The 18273-nt window shown below is 36.2% G+C and overlaps 1 protein-coding gene across 4 annotated transcripts in view; it reads right to left on the bottom strand.

The window, feature by feature from the left end:
* PHC3 (polyhomeotic homolog 3) overlaps window positions 1-18273 on the bottom strand; it is an 81030-nt gene that overhangs the window by 47510 nt on the left and 15247 nt on the right. For 3 of the 4 annotated variants that reach the window (XM_082624224.1, XM_082624225.1, XM_082624227.1), the window contains exons 5-6: window positions 8362-8520; window positions 6193-6291 (exon numbers count right to left, since the gene is read on the bottom strand). In XM_082624224.1, coding sequence (XP_082480350.1) covers window positions 6193-6291; window positions 8362-8520 — 258 coding nt within the window. The remainder of the gene's footprint in view (window positions 1-6192; window positions 6292-8361; window positions 8521-18273) is intronic. The other variant, XM_082624226.1, reaches the window with a different exon arrangement.

Raw genomic sequence — 18273 nt, 5'->3', positions numbered from 1 at the left:
TAAAAGTCCCTCATAAACTTGTGAGAAATTACTACACACAATTAGGACAGTGTGGATACAATATTGCTATCTTAAAGATCAGAAAGATAACAAAAAAAGAAAGTTAATAGGTCTACAGAGATTATAAGGGAACACTAATCTTCGAAGTAAGAAGACAAATTCATGAAATCACCTACCCCATTGTGATAACTATGAAAAGCATTTCCTATTAACTAACTTTAAAGAGTTAGTGAGATTTTGTTGTGGTGGTTATGAAACACTCACTTGCCTTTGAGAACTAGATCCTATGAACTAAAGACGTCGTGCATGGCCTTGAAATGGTTTATGTGATGACTCCTATCTACACCGGGGCTATTCTAAACACACCGCCAGTCTGGATGGTGGCAAGGATTATCCCAATTACTCTCACCTGAGGTCTATAACATTTTCAAACAGCAGGGCAGAAAATGCCTCTCCAATAGCTTCCTAACCTTTTGCCTCAGAAATGAATACATTTATGCCAGCACCGGCCCTGGGAGCGAAACTGAAGTAAGAGATTCTAAAGTAACAAACATATTGCTGCTTTATGAACGTTCTTCAGTTTCCTGTGTGTTCTGTCTCTACAACTGTATCCTTAACTGATACTCTATACCTTCTCTTTCCAAGTGCCAATGCAGTGTTCAGCCAACAGCAGATGCTAAATAAATGTTTACTTCAGGGCAGTTGAAGTTTTAATCAGTTCTATTCTAAGCTACTGAAAGAATTTTCTAAGTGAGACCATATGGAGCATCTTCTCTGATTTTTGTCAAATATTTCACAGCACTGTAAATGGACTAATTACTGCTGTATTACTGAAATTTAATGCAAAAATAAAATATGCTAAAATCCAGATTTCTCAGCTTGCCACTCAAAGCCCTCCACAGTCTGGGCCCAAACTGCTTTGAGCCCCTTTTTCCACTATTCTATTTCACAATCCTCATACTCTAGCCAAACTGTTCTGTTCACCCTTCTCCAAACATACCTTGCACTGACTTCATTTAGAGCCCTTCCTCAAATTCCTCTTTCCTCAACGCTGTCTCCTGAAGCCCAACACAGTGCTCAAAACCAGTAAAATTCCTACCCATTCTCCCAAAGAAACCTCTCGAAGTCTCTGGTTAGAAATAATTTCTCCTCCGCTCTATGCTTTTCCCATAGAATTTGGATCATAGTGGCCTATACCAATGACAAACATCTAGCTTGGTTTAGAATTACTAATGTCTATGTCTGTGAAATACTGAGACTCTGACTGGCAGGCTCTCATCTCTGACATTCTTTTTTTTTTTTTTTTTTTTTTTTTTTTGGTATGCGGGCCTCTCCCGTTGCAGAGCACAGGCTCCGGACGCGCAGGCTCACGGGCCTAGCCGCTCAGCGGCATGTGGGATCTTCCCAGACCGGGGCACGGACCCATGTCCCCTGCATCGGCAGGCAGACTCTCAACCACTGTGCCACCAGGGAAGCCCTGACATTCATTTTTGTGCTCCCTGCAATTCCGGCTGCAGACATAACAGAAACTACACAAGTCTGAGGTATTCTCCTATATCTGATTCTGAAAAATGTATTGCATGGATTTCGTTGCTCTTGTCGTTGTTAAGTATCTTGTTTTATTTATGGTTTTCTTAAGCTAACATTAAAATCTGTTCATGTTTTACCAAAAGAAATCTCAACAAATGTCTAGCTGAGGAATATTAAAATCTCTCAGGAAGCAAGGGAAAAACAGCAAGAAATTTAACATCTGCCATATATAATGTATAAGGGGGACCACAGAATCATGGTAATCAAGGTCTGAACTATAACCTGAAAAACAAAAGCTTTCCTTCAAAGGAAAAGCATATTCAAAGTAAATGAAGGTCTGACACAGTGAACCCTTAAGCTGTAGCAGTCCATTTCTATAGAATATACTTTTTTCTTCTAATTTTCCTTTTGTTTTCTGGAATTCTGAAAGAAAACGTATGCATGTGCATATTATATACTATATGTTATTTATATGAATAGATAAATTTTAGAATATGGCTTTACTATCTATGGTCATCTTGGCTTAAATATTTACAATAAATTTCAAACATGTAAACTATACTTCTAAAGCATATACAGAAGCTAACTGAGCTGTTAATAAATCACATATTCAGATTTCCTTGACAGAACTTCACTTTTAAAAAGAACCCACCCTTTCTAAGATAAAGAACATTATGGCATCTAATGCCCAACTTTAATTTCATCTGAACTTTTCCTATGATCAGTTTGTGGAAACTTTCTGACTTTTGAAAAAGTCTAGATTTCCCACAACCTATTTTTGCTAATTTCACACCTTACATTTTTATAGTGGATTACCCAAATACTCTCACTTCAGTTTTTTAATTTGGATCTAACAAATAATGTGTTCTCTTCTTTGTAGATAAGGAAATTAAGAGTTCATGTCATACTGCCAGCAGTAGAACTGTTTCTAGCTTTTAAGGATAAAAGGCTGTTTTCTCCTCAATTCTTACAGAATTGCCCAGAGAGCCTTGGTAAGATTTCTTACTTTTCTATAACATACTTTTAGTCTTATGATATCTTTCTGAAAGTCACATTTTTTTTTTCATGATAAGGAGAAGAGATGGAGCATTTAAAATGGTACGGGTAAGATATTCCAAATTTCTCATTTTTTTACAGTATGCTATAAATTTTAATACTGAGGAAAAATTAACTGTTATACTGACTTTTGTCAGTTAAAGAGTATTAAAATAAAACTTCAGATTTGGTATTTCTCAATTACAAACAAATTAAATATTTTAAAAACTGCAAATATATGTTTAAAAATTAACAAAGTGGAGCACAAATTTTTCAAAACTAACAGCCCTGAACTTGAGGAAAGTTACCACTGGAATATTCAAAATATTAGCATCACCTACCACTGTCAGCCTCATTCACTGCCACTTCTAAAGCACAGCAAAGAAAAACATTAGTAGAGAAGTTCCTAAAGGTCAATCCACCCCTCTAGTTCCTCAGTCTATCCTTGAATTGAGTCAGATTATTAGAGAGCCACATACCTATACACATCAAACTGGACGCCAAAGAGCTAATTCTATAAATTACTTTGACTATGAGAACCCACAAAACAGACTGTGCTCTAGAGAGTTTGTTAGTTGTATTTTCCTAATAACTGGTTTATTTTACCTTGGAAACTGCAAATCCTTTAAATGGTTGAGTTTCTCTCTTCACTGTTAGCTACGTGAAAGCTAAGAACCAAATTCATGACTCATCTTTAGACAGTGCATAACAAAAACAGTAATTAGTAGCATGTGATATCTTATGTGCCAGGCACTATGCTGAGTGCTTTATTTATGATTACTGTCTCATTTATTCCTTATAACAACTCTGAGCTATTAATTCCAGTTCACAGTGAAGAAACTGAGGCTTAGCATAAGGAATAACAACAGCTAACATTTAGTGAGTGCTAACTACGTAACAGACACTGTTCTGTTTTTATTAACCTATTTAATCCTCATTACAACCCTACGAAGCATTACATTTATTTTATTTTATATTGTTGAAACTGAGGTTTAAGGATATACATTGAGAAGGTGGTAGAACACGTATTTGAATCCAGAGAATCTGGCTCCAGAGTCCAAACTTATAAACACCATGCTATACTATGACCTATCCAAAATCAATCAGCTGGCAAGTGACAAAGTAACTGTTGCTGAAGTCAGAATATAAACCCAGGTCTTCCTATTCTCCCCTTTGCAGAAAAAGTACTAATGACTACCTACAATATTCTAGACACTAAACATATATTACTCACTCTTCAACTTACCCTGCAAGTATGTATGACTATTAGAGATGTTTGGTAACTTATCTAAAGTCATACAACCAATAAATGACTGCAGCGGGAGTTGAACTTAAGCCCGTGCAGGACTTCATGCATGTAATTTCAATGGCAACCACATGCCTAGCTCCATGCCACTTTACCATTCTGGAAGTTGACAGGTTTTATAAAACCAAACCAAATGAAACCAAAACAAAACAAAACAAAACAAACAGGAAGATAATTACTTCAACAAATTCATTCCACAAAGAGACATTTAAAGTTTAGAGCTGAAAAAACCTTAAAGTTAACAAAGGTCTCATTTTGTAAATATGGAAACTGAAGTCCAAATAAGTTAAGGAACTATAGAGGGTCACAGAGCACATTATGAGAAACCGGAGTTTAACTGATCACCATCTTTATATGCTGATATATGAAAATTGGACTTTGTTATTAAATAAAATAGAGATTCTATGAAAAATACCAAAGAATATTATTGCTATCTCATTTTTTACTTTTTACCAGATGATTGAGACTAAATTAAAAATTTGAAGCCAAGGATGACCTTGAGATATATCAATTTCTGCCATATGCAATCCAAAACATTATCTATGGAAAAATATCAAAATGGTATCATACAATGTAAAAGTCTACTCAACTGTTTTAATTTAAAATTTACTCAATTTCATTCATTTTTATTAACTTTACTGAGGTGTGACTTACATAAAATAAAATGAATGAACCAGTTCAATAAGTTTTGACATTATGTATATACCATGTTACCACCACCCCAATCAAGATATAGAACATTTCCATCACTCATGTCCCTTCCCAGTCAATCTCTCCCACCTTCTGCCCCAGGTAGCACAAATCCATTTTTTTTCACTATAGATTAGTTCTGCCTGTTCAGAAATTTCATATAAATAGAGTCGCAGAGTATTGCACTCTGTGATGTCTGGCATTATTTACTGATTATAATGTTTCTGAGATGTACCAGTAGTTTGTTCCTTTTTATTTCTGAGTAATATTCCACAATATGTTTATCCATTCACCAGTTGAAAGACAGTGGTTACTTCCAGTTTGGGGCTATTCTGAATAGAGCTGCTACGAACATTCATTTAAACATCTTCATGTGGATATATGTTTTCAAATCATTCACCAGTTGAAAGACAGTGGTTACTTCCAGTTTGGGGCTATTCTGAATAGAGCTGCTATGACATTCATTTAAACATCTTCATGTGGATATATGTTTTCAAATCTCTCTGGGTAAACATCTAGAAGTGGAATTGCTGGGTAACATGTTAAGCATATGTTTAACTTTATAAGAAAACTGTTTTTCAAAGTGGTTGTACTCTTTTACACTTTCACCAGCAACATATGATAGTATGGTTCCTCCACATTCTCGCCAACATGTGGCATTTTCAGTCTCCTTCATTTCAGACATTCTAGTGAGTGTGTAGTGATATTCACTGTGGTTCTGATTTATATTTCTAGGAAGATTAATCATGTTGAGCATTTTTTCATGTGCTTATTGGCCTTTCGCGCATCTTTTGTGAAGTGTTCAAATCTTCTGCCCATTTTTAACTGAACTGTTCATGATCTTATTACTGAGTTGTAAACCCACTTTATATATTCTGAATACAAGTCCTTTGTCAGATATATGTATTGTGAACATTTTCCCTCAGTCTGTGGCTTTGCCTCTTTGTTTTTGTAGCAATGTCTTTTGAAGAACAGTTTTTAAATTTTGATAAAGTCCAATTTATCATTATTTTCTTTTACAGTTAATGCTTTTTGTGTCCTATCTCAGAAAGCTTTGCCTACCCTGGAGTTACAGAGATATCCCCTATGTTTTCTTCTAGAGATTTTATAGTTTTGTCTTTTGTCTTTAGGTCTACATTACTTCTGGTTTATTTTTGTGAATGGTGTAAGGAGAAAGTTAAAGTTCATTTTTTCCATAGTACCAAACAAAATATAAACAAAAAACTGAGTAACATTCTGCTCAATTTTTTAAGTTTAAAGTTTACCCAGCTCATTTTTAAATTTAAAAGCCATCTTGATGCGGTTATTACCTAACTGCTTACAAAGGAATCTAAAGAAAAGAATACATCTCACATAATAAATCTGCTTTACAATAAAACTAAACATACAATGTCATAGCAAAACGTATTAACTTTCACTAATGTCAAATAACCTCAATATCCCTGTTTAATGGCATTATAATTTCTATAAAACCAAAAAATTTTCTTGAAGTTCTCACTGGATTAAATGTTGATCTGAAATGTGTGACAAAGAGCACTGAAACCATCAGTAACTTAAACACAAATGTATGTTTACCTTTAACCTGAAGACCCAGACCTTAAGTACCACATTATGAAGCTAGACAAGCTCACCTGAGTAGCTGCAGACTGACAGGAAGATGACGATGACGACGAGACAACAGGAATGTCAGACTGTACAGCAGCCACAGTGGTAGCGGGTGTGAAAATCAGCTGTACAGACAGAAAAACCAAAAAAATACCCTAAGACAAAAGAACATGTCCCACACACAATGTATAGCAGGCAAGAGAGACTGAAATTTGTGACAGAAAGACAATGCAGTTTAGGATTGTCTCCTAAGCAAAAGGTCTTACATGACAAGGAGAACTTCTTGATAATAGAGAACTCAAAAGGAAAAAAAAAAAACCAGAAACATTTTCGAAACAGCTCATGATTCTGATGAGTAGGAAATAAATCAGTGCTCAAAAAAGAAAATGTATTTTGGCAATATGAAATCCTCATACCAAATTTTTCCCCAAATAAGCTATTAAACTTTTCCCAGCTCAAAACTATTGTGGCAGGATTCCTAAAATGGAAGTTAGAATAGGCAACCATAGTCACTGCTCTCGAATGCAAACTAAATTCCAGTGAGAAACATGAAAAGAAACACCAAAAAGTCTTTTCAGTCCTCTTTACCCCAAAGGATAACTATGCCACATGCTACGTTACAATATTTCACTCAGCTACACAGGATCTGTGTAGTACAAACCTAGGTTGCTCTTGATTTTAAAACTATTTGTAAAGAAATATTCATTCTAAATGTAAATGCCACAACATGTTAAAAGTCAACAACAAAGCCGCCTGCAAAAAAACTTCACATCAAAAAAAAAAAAAGAAAAAGGAAGGAAAGACATACTTGATTTATTTAATTATCACCATCTCTTTTCAAATACTTTTTTTTCAATACTGAAACAGAATGCCATTAAAAAAGGCAATACAATCCACTCAGAGATTATCCAATCCAATTTGGTAAATTATGACAGTTGTTTCAAAGAACATGTGAATACTGTATCTCAAAATTGCATCAAGTTATACAGTTCCTCAAAAGCCATTTCTATTTAAATTAAAATTACCAATTAAAGGATCATTTAAACTTCAGTTCTTTACATACTAAATTTAAGTGAATTAAATAACAGGTATAACTTTCACAAGGAGGTAATTTCCAGTATAAACAGCTAAAAGCCCTATACCTAAAAAGATGTTCTATCTAGCGTGAACCATATGAAACTGCCAGTTTTAGAGGTCAAAAACAGTACAGTAGCAACCATTTCAAATGGTTCTCCCTAATTCTGAAGTATATTATTGATTAAATAAGATCTCATGGGGAAAAAACCCAGAAATATGGTAATGTCTATTGAATAGTCTGTAAATAAAAAGAGAGTCATATCATTGTTTCCTGTTAGAAATATGATGGAAACCTTCTGTGCAACTTTAGTGGAGAACTGGGGATCCAGATATATACTCAGTTCACTGGATAAAAAAGAATATAAATAAATACATATCAGGGACAAAGTTCTTCTCTACCTACCTGTAAAGACATCAAATAAAGTAAATGTCAACCAATTTTTACATTCCTTAAAGAAGGCTCAACAAGTAAATTAGGGAATCAGTAGATACTCAAACACACAATAGCAAATTAACATTCCTGTATTAACAAAAGATCAAAGTGAGCATAGGAACACAAATCATCTTGCAGATTTTAAGACGGGAATAACCAAAGCTAAGACTCATCTGGTAAATTATCACGAACTCCAATCCAGATTTCAGAAGATCCCACAATATAAATTCTAATTTATAGTTAACAACCAAGTTTTTTTATGTTTCTAACAATTTCATCAAATCTAAGATGTCAAAGATATACGGTGATTTTATGTATCACTACAAGCACCAACTACAACCGTAAGATGCCATCAATTATAAAATGCATCTCAGTTTCAGAGATGTTAAAATATGAAAAAGGGTTTGAAATCAAAGAAATTTGATATTAAAAATTAATCACTCCTATGTTACAGAATCTGTTAGCTCCCTAATGTTGCTAATTACTATTTGATACACCAAGAAGGCCTACCAATTAAAGGTAGAATTTTTCATGACATAAATGTATAAGAGCTAGGCACATACACAAAAATTTTGTTAAACATTTCTTAAATATTAAAAATGCCTCCTATTGCATCAAATCAAGAAACATTTTGATCTCTCTCAAGTCTTTAAACACTGAAAAAATCTGGTAGCTCATATCTTACCATTTGAGCTCGGAGATACATTTGAGCTTGGCTTGCCGTTAGGGTAGGGGAGGTACTCCCTAGTAACATAGTCTGTTGGGTAATACTGCCACTGGTAGAACTGGAAGCCTGGGAACGGCTTATTAACTGTGCAGGTGTAGGAGAAGTAGAGAGGTTGATCTAAGGAAGAAAACATATCAGGTCATAGGCTTCCATTTCTTGCTTCCATGTCACTGAATTTCACCAAGCTGCAGTTAGGCAATCAATGGTATATATTGTGGCTGAGGAACCTAAGATAGGGCTTCATCTTTGACAGACCCATCACTGCTGTAGGCAATTATTTGCGCATATGCAAACAATAGCATGTACTGGTTAGTAATTAGGACAATTTTTAAGGATATCCTCATTGTGTTTCATAAGGTTCCAACATCTTAAAATATCATTTCTACTACCTCCCCAAAATTAGGGCTATTGTTCCATTATTTTAATATTCCATGTAGTGACTTAAAACATTTGAATCAACAGTCTACATTATTTTGTCATTTTCTGTCACATTTCGAGGGATTTCTGAAATGAACAAAAGTTAAAACACAGATAAGCCATGCACATGTATATAAACATACACGTAACATATAACTAGTATAACATTCTCCTTCAAAAGTTCTCAGAAAATAAGAAAATAGAATTGTTACTTGTCAAACAGATGGAAAACTCCTGAATATTGGTTACAAGATTAAACTATAAACACTAAAGCTGCTGTTAAAGAATAAACTAGTGCATGGTCTATCTCTAGGATATATAAGAGACTGGTAACTGGTTGTACCTGTGAAGGCAAACTGGGTGGGAACAGGACAAAAGGACACATGTAGACTACCACATGCATGTATTATCCATTTTAAAACTAAATAATATTTTTAACGAGAATAACATAATCCAACCTCAAATCCTTTTTATGGACAATGTAGAGAATAAAATTAAGAAATAAGAAATTAAGAAATAGTTTATTAGACTTCTGATTCAAGGAACAAGGCAGACTGAACTAATACACCCATGTGCCCAAATGCACTCACTGAAATGCAAGATCAACATGAAAAATTATAAAAAGATATAACTGAACTCAAAAAAGGGGAAGGGAGGGGGAATTCCCAGGTGCCGGAAAGGAAGAAACAAAGATGTAAGCTCCAGCTGACACCAAGGCAATCTAGGGAGATATTGGCCCACAGAGATAGAAGACCTGATTTTGAGCCTATTTCAGGGAGGACCTAGAAGTAAAACCTGTTTTGAGCCAAGATCCTCAAAAGGGCTCCTCAACATGTGAAAAGGAGCTGGAAAAGCTCCACTCATGGCGTCCTGAGAAGCAGCAAGAAAGGTTGCTATCTGCCCTGCCCCAGGTGGAAGGAGAGAGGCTCTTACGAGAATCAAAACTCCAGGCTTGCACCACATAGGGGTACAGAATCCATATTCACACTACCTGCACAGTTCCATAATCTATCCCAGACCATTAGCATTTGTACCAGTCCAGGACATTTGTTAAACTGAACAAGTGACTGGAGGAGGCTGAGTGAAGGCTATACAGAAGGACCTCTCTGTACCGTTTTTGTAACTTCCTGAGTCGATAATTATTTAAAAATAAAAAGTTAAATAAACTGCATAGTGGGTACACAAGTTGATTAACTAATTCTCTATATTTATCTGTATCTTTTAAGTATTTCTTAATAAAATACTTAAATCTGTAATTCAGTGCATAAATACAATTAATAAAATATAAAAAATTATTCTGCAATCTGGCTTTTATTCTAGCACACCACTAAAATCCCATTAGCAAAAATCACTAGTTCCCTCTGACAAATTCAGTGGATTCTTTTTAGACCATTCCCTCTCGATCTTCTTTACCAGCTCTTCTTTCCAGCCCACCCCCGAACTGTTCTTCCTTTGTCCTCAACACTTTTCCTTTTCAATTCCTAGATTATCATACCTACTCCATAGTTTCAAACAATTCAATCCTGAAGAGTCTCAATCCTTGACGACAAACCCTTACTCTCTAGGTCCAAATACTTACAGAACACATCTTTCTGGATATCTCTTATCAACTCAAACTCAACATGTTCAAACACCAAACTCATTATCATTTCTTCATTTTATTTTATTTTATTTTATGTATTTATTTTTGGCTGTGTTGGGTCTTCATTGCTGCACACAGGCTTTCTCTAGTTGCAGCGAGTGGGGGCTACTCTTCGTTGCGGTGCACCAGCTTCTCAATGAGATGGCTTCTCTTGTTGCGGAGCATGGGCTAGGCACGTGGGCTTCATCAGTTGTGGCACGCGGGCTCAGTAGTTGTGGCATGCAGGCTCTAGAGTACAGGCTCAGCAGTTGTGGTGCACGGACTTAGTTGCTCCACGGCATGAGGGATCTTCCCAGACCAGGCCTCGAACCCATGTCCCCTGCATTGGCAGGCGGATTCTTAACCACTGCACCACCAGTGAAGCCCTATTATTCCTTCTTAAACCAGCTTCTCCTCAAATGGCCACTGGCATCTTCTAAAAATCCCCCAAGACAGACTAATCTGGAAAATCTGGAAGTCATCCTAACTCCTCCCTCTCATATAACTCACACACATGTCTTACTGTTTCTACACCCTTATCTTCCTCAATTTCATTTTGATTTTGAATCACGTAGTTTGAGATTCTGAGCCCATAGCACTTCCAGCTACATTGCTTTAACAGCTGCAAACTGATCTCTCTGCTTGGAATATGGTCTCCTCTGACTTGCCAGACAATCTTTCCCTAATTTTAATTAATAAATATTAATTAGCCATTTAAAAATCTTCTAGATAACATTCAAACTCCCCTAACTACCTCTGCAGTATCATCTCCTTCCACTCCAATTTCCATATACTTCTAGCATATACTTCTGTCTCACTCGTCTAAACAATAATTTCTTTAAGGGTGGGGACCATGTGTTATTTATCTTCATATAACCAATATCTATGAGAGTGCCTTCATTCAATACATTTATTAACTTAATGAATGCCATGTTATTTTAAGGCATACTTCATACTTTAAATGTAGTATATAAGCCTATCACAAAGAGTGAGCGTGTGTGTGTGTATAACAGCGAGAAGAGAAAACAATTCTGGTATAGCCCCTAACAAAGCAGAGTAAAAATGAAAATAGTGTGGTGATACTAGTTCAACTCTACTTTTGACGTGCTATATAATAAATTATTAATAAGCACCCCCAAACATATTCTTTTTCTACACCACTTCACAAACGGATATTTTGGATAAAGCCTTGCTCCAAAGATTAAATCACTTAGCAGGGTAAAATTGGACCAGGTTTTCTGACTCATATTTTGGCATGCAGGGTGCTTTCCTATACCGTGAGAGCTTGTTAATTTATGTCACTCTACAGTAATAATGCCTTGGCAGTTTTTCCAGTCAGTGGTTCTTAAAAATAAAGGGGCGGGGAGGAAAGAAAGAAAGAAAGATACTCTAGTAAAGGATAGACCACACACTCTTTAAACAAAAACATACAAGTTTTTTTAAAAACTGACTGGCTGATAGCCAAGTGCCTGAGAGTGCTCTGTAAGGAATAAGGAAGTAGAACAAAAATTACAAATAGAATGCTTTGTTTTCTTAAAAAGGAAGTAAGAAAACTAAATAGTAGCCTCCTAGCCACCTGCATTTCACTTTGTCTACGTTGTGAGATCAAAGAACAAATATCGTGTTTATTTTTAAGTTCCAAATGGCAAGTGCCATTTCAGACAGTGTCTACTAATGAGTGCCAAACCCATGAGGGCAAGGCTATCAGTAGCCAACCCTGCAAGAAGTCCCTTCCTTTCCACAACTGATATGTCTCTCCTTTATTTTCCGCTTTGCTTTGACCTAAACCAGATGCCCTCAACTGTTTCCATTACCTTCTCTGTCAATCCCATCTCAACATGCGTAATTCCCTTTCATTGTACAGCCTTGGCCAATCCTGTGGTCTCACACCTCAAGCCCCACACTCCATAAAGGAACTTACTCCTTTAGCCCTATTGCTGGAAGCTCTCTCCTTACTGACACTAAGAGTCACCAAAGAAAACTACATCTGCCAAGAAAAGCCACTTAACTCTCAACCACTCCTTAGTGCCCCCACTAGGAGGTTACACAGGGTCTCTGGCCCAGAGTACTCCCTAAAACCAAAGCCCATTTGAGACCCACTGCTACCATGTAACTGATCAGAATCAATCAGGTATATCTACAGAGAGATGTGGTACACAGACATTAAAAGGCTGATTATATCTGTATTCAATGGCATGAAAATATCTTTATGACCCACTGCTGAGTGAAAAAAATGTAGAATAACATGTAGAATATAATCCACTTATACAATTACATACAAATATCTGGATGTATGTATATATACATTCCACACATGTGAAAAACATGTTGAGAGAAAGATGTCTACACTGTATACACACACAATAATGCATACTCATAAATTTGTATCTGATTAGATTTGATATAGAAATATACACATACACACACACACCTGGAAGAACAGTCACCAAAATGCTGAAGGTGAATAATGCCTACTAGGGGTAAAATTTGGGAATGATTTATATTTTCTTTTTCAAAGTTTTTGTCTTTTCTATGTAGGTATTAACTTTAGAATCAGAGAGGAAATGATATTTTCCTTTTTTCATATTTACTTCAGTATATTGTTTTGTTTTTATCACATTAAAGCAGCATATAAATTTTCTTGCCTCATTAATCAGTGGGAATTTATGCAATCCAAATATCTAGAAGTGTTAAATATTATATAGAAATTTCAAATAATAATATCTACCCATGAAGGGATATCCTTTTTAAGAGACCACATATTTTTAACAATGAAATGAAATAAAATGCCTACCTATTTATTACAGAAAATCATTATTTCTACCTTCTGCAATACAAGCTGTAAAAACAACAGCAAAACAAAAAACAACTTCACAACCTCCCAATTGTGTTCAGATTTTGACACCCTAAAAAGAAAAGCTGCAATGCAGAAACAATTAAAATATTGGAAATAACTGTCCAGCAACAAAGATAGTTATATAAGACAAACTGCAGCCACACTGTGCACAGTAGCTCAAGTGAGTGAGACAGAAAGCTCTGAAGACACACTGTTAAGTGTAAAAACAAAATGCAGAATACCTACGTGTTTATAGTGTATTAAAAAAATTGTGTATTAAACACATAGGCACACATTTCTTTATACTATATATGTCCTAAGTGCATAGGTGAAGATCTGAAGGGATATCCAGCAATCTGAGAAAACAGAAGGACTGAAGGGGAAAGGAGGCTGAAGGCGACAACACTTTTTTACTTTACCTGTACTATGGGAATATTTTATAAGAATGCAGTAAAACTGCTCACGACTGGACAAATACGCAGGCTACAGTTTTATTTTAAACTGCTATTAAGCTTTGAAATAGGTTTCTAACAATCCTTGAAAACAATGAGTTTTAAAACTTAAAATAGCTCCTAATATTAATAATAGAGGATAAGTACCTTGGTTTTAAGCAAGTAATTTTCCCCCAGATAAATTCATAATGAATTCATTTGATATGTAGTTGATATGATTTAGACATTTTTAGAGAAAACTGATCGTTTATAAGGTTCTTGATCTAAAAACAATCTCACTGACCTAATATACTAATATTCCTAATATTCCTAAGAGTATACTCTTAGGAAATTTTTTTAAGAGAATTACTAGATATAAAGATACATAACATTCAATGCAGGTTTACTTATAATAGCAAAAAAAGGGAAAAATTAAAACTGCCATCAAGAGGAAAATTCTTTTTTTTAAAAAAGGTAGAATATTATGTAGCCATTAAAAATCATGTTTATAAAACAATAAATACTGAAGATAATGGTCTGAGCACACCCATTTGCTTCTCCCTCCTACTAAAACCCACTGAAATAGCAGTTAATACAATAACAAAAAAGACTGGGGGAAAAGCAATTATACTCCAATAAAGATGTTAAAAAAAAAAAAAAGACTGGGGGAAACAAACATACAAATTTAGACTGTGGGACATTCCATAAGATAAGTGACCTGAGCTCTTTAAAAAAAGGGGGGGGGGGCTTCCCTGGTGGCGCAGTGGTTAAGAGTCCGCCTGCCGATGCAGGGGACACGGGTTCGTGCCCCGGTCTGGGAGGATCCCACATGCCGCGGAGCGGCTGGGCCCGTGAGCCATGGCCGCTGAGCCTGCGCATCTGGAGCCTGTGCTCCTCAACGTGAGAGGCCACAACAGTGAGAGGCCTGTGTACCAAAAAAAAAAAAAAAAAAAAAAGTGGGGGGGGAGGAGATCTTTTTATATTAAAGGAAAATAGGACATCCACATGCATGTGTGATCCTTAATTAAATCCTGGGAAAAGGTATTTTGGAGACTACTGAGGGAATCCAAATATGGGACACATATTAGATATTGTGCTGATATTAAATTTCTTAGGTGTGACATGGTACTGTGGTGATACAAGACAATCTCCCTCTTGGATAACACATGCTAAGCACTTGGGACTGAAGTGTCATGATGCCTTCAACTTATAAAAATTAAAGGTCAGAAAATCAGTGTAAATAGAGAGGAACTTAACAATTGTTATAGATAGCTACATGAAGGGTACACAAGGGTCAATGCTTACTCTTTCCATTTTTCAGTGGGTTTAAATGTTTTTTCAAAAAAAACCTGGGGGATTAAAAGAACAACATTAAACAAAAAGAAAACACACATACAGCAAAGAGAGAGAGATAAGGGTACCATCTGCATTTCTGTAAGACCTAAAGATGAGATCATACTGAAAGAGAAAACAGAGAGAAGGAAGCTCTCTGTAGTCCAGAATACAGGAATAAACAGACCAGAGTGGATTTAGTTAGACTCAGAATTTAGAGGTATGAAAGCAGAAGTAAGAAGTGGGGCTAAAAATTGAAGGATTATCTACAGGTCTGTCTAGAAAACAGACTCACCAGTCATAACCCCACCCCTCTCCCACAGAGAACAGGTATCGAGACCTAGGAAGAAAGGACACTTCTCTTTAAAAGTCTAAAAACTGCCACGGAAAAGCTAGGCTTCTAGAGTGGGTACTGGTACCTTGAAGTAAAACCCTCCTTATTCCAAAACTGCTGGCTCACCAGCCTAACAGCCAGCTTCTAACCTGCACACCTTCAATTCTAAACCTGCCAAAGATATATCCTTACCACTGTCATCACCACTGCTATTCCCACATGCAAGTACAGAAATCTTAATCGGCCTTTCCACTAAGAAAAGAGGTCTGCTAGGGAAAAACCTATCTTCAAAGTAGTGGAAGGAACCCATGTTGATTAATTTATATAATCATTTACTCTTAAATATAAGCAGAAAACCAAGCATTTTAAGGGAAAACTTCTTTTTCTTATAAGAGAAAAACCAGCAGCATGAAAAAAAAGACCAAGATAATTTCTAAGGAACATAAATTATTTAGGAAACAGAAAAAAAAAGTTTTAAAATCTGATAAGTATCACAACAGAGATCTAAAATATTTCAGCCATAACAGAGAAATAGGATTCCAAGGGAAAAGAATAAGAAAATTCTCTTAGAAATTGGAAATACAAAGGCTGAACTAAAATTTTCTTTTAAATGTAAAAAGAAAGGGTTAAAAAAAAGGGTAAGGAAATATGTCACAACAGAATAAAATGATAAAGACAGAAAACTAGTAAAAAGCTAACAGAAGTAAAGGATCAATCCAGAAAGACCAATATCCAACTAAGGAGCTCCAGAAAAAGAGAACAGAGAAAAATAGAAGGAAATAAATTTTTGTTAAAACTTTTTTAGTTTCATACACATGAACACTAAGTTTCACACTAAGAGAGTCCAAAAAGTGTCTGAACTCAATGACATCTAGAGAGCCTCATGAAACTCCAGAAAAGCTAAAGAAAACAGGCAAACCTAAAGACTGAAGAGAAAAAGTACCAATTAGTGATAATAAGACAAAATCAGCCTTTTCTTTGGTAATACTAAAATACTGAAAACCATGGTTTCAAGTTTCCTAAGAAAAATCATTTTCAATATAGAATTTACATACAAATAATCATTAAGATATGGGGAGGGAATTTTTAGGCCTACAAAGATTCCAAATTTATTTTCCATGTACCCTTTACAAGCAAGTTATTAGAAGATAACTCCAGTAAGACAAAACTCCTATCACAGTGTCCTTTGACTATTTACATGTCTGTAGACTATATCCACTGTACTCTAAGACCTCTGTTCACTTTGGATTCTTGACACCTAACACCACGCCTGGCACCAAGCAGGCATTCAATAAGGAAATATTGGCACAGATTATCCTCAGGAGTGTGGGAGACCAGCACAGAATCCCATTCAGGAATGAATCCCTGAAACTAAGCTCTGCTATTTCAGGAACATGAGCTCAGGATGAGTCCTCTTCTCTGCAAACTCCACGTATTTTTTAAAGCTCAGCTTAAGTCCCGTACAAAAAGCCTTCTTCAACTACTCCAATCTCCAAAGATCTCTTTTCTGTTCACTCCCATGGAATTTATCACTTGATTATATACTGTTATGTTGGTTACTGTTTGATATGTCTAGGCACAGTTCTTCAAATGTCTATTACCGTCTCTGAGGGAAGGGACTTTGACTCAGGTGTACCCCAGGGCAACTAGCACAGTGTGGGACAATAGGTAAACCTGATTAACTGGCTGCCTGGCTCATAACTAACAACAAAAGAATCTCATCACTGAGGTCAGGACTTAGGCTCTCTTCTATAATGTAATTTCAGGCAATCAGAAAATATCCTAAAATGATTCTTTGCACTGAAGATAAACCACTTGTGGTACCAAGATAACCAAGAATTAAAAATTAATACGATGTATTTATTACATATTCTAGTTGATGATTATAATTAAACTTCATCTTTCAACAAATATTTATTACACACCTACCATGTGACAGGCTAAGTCCCTGAGAGAGTCTCAGATTAACATCTAAACCACTGGTTCTCAAATTTTTTTTTTTAATAGAACCCTTTCTTCACATACCGTCTTATTCAGAACTCCCAGATGCAAAGAGATCACAGAACTGTTCTGTCTAAAGTTTAAGGTAATTGGGCTTCCCTGGTGGCGCAGTGGTTAAGAATCCACCTGCCAATGCAGGGGACACGGGTTCCGTCCCTGGTTTGGGAGGATGCCACATGCTGCGGAGCAGCTAAGCCCATGCACCACAACTACTGAAGCCCCCGCGCCTAGAGCCCATGCTCCACAACAAGAGAAGCCACCGCAATGAGAAGCCCGAGCACCGCAAAGAAGAGTAGCCCCCACTTGCCGCAACTAGAGAAAGCCCAAATGCAGCAACGAAGACCCAATGCAGCCAATAATAAAAAATTTTTTAAATAAATAAATAAAGTTTAAGGTAAGGCTCAGAGCCCTATCTATCTTAGTCTGCTCAGGCTGCCATAACAAGGTGCCACAGACTGGGTAGCTCAAATAACAGAAATTTATCTCCCACAGTTCTAGAGGCTAGGAAGTCCAGGACCAAGGTGCCAGCCAATTCAGTTTCTGGTGCAAGCTCTCTGCTGGCTTGCAGATGGCCACCCTCTTACCTCTCAGCAGACAGAAGGAGATCTCTGGTGTCTCTCCTCTGATAAAGTCACCAGGTCTACTGGATCAGAGCTCCACACTTAGGACCTCTTTTAACCTTAACCACCTCCTTAAAGGCCCTGTTCCTAATATAGTCACATGAGGGTTTAAGGCTTCAACATACGAATTTGGGAGGGATGCAATTTAGTGCATAGCACCATCTATTGAAACTTCTCCTTGATCTAGACCCAGGAACACATGGATGAAAAGACTAAAAACCATCTAATTAGACAACTTAATTTTACATAAAAGAAAACTGGGGTGTAAGGAGGTTAAA

This window comes from Mesoplodon mirus (assembly GCF_964341445.2).
Source record: "Mesoplodon mirus genome assembly, chromosome: 6".
Lineage (NCBI taxonomy): Eukaryota > Metazoa > Chordata > Mammalia > Artiodactyla > Ziphiidae > Mesoplodon > Mesoplodon mirus.
Note: the sequence above shows the minus strand (reverse complement) of the source record. Positions and strands in the feature narration are given on the sequence as shown.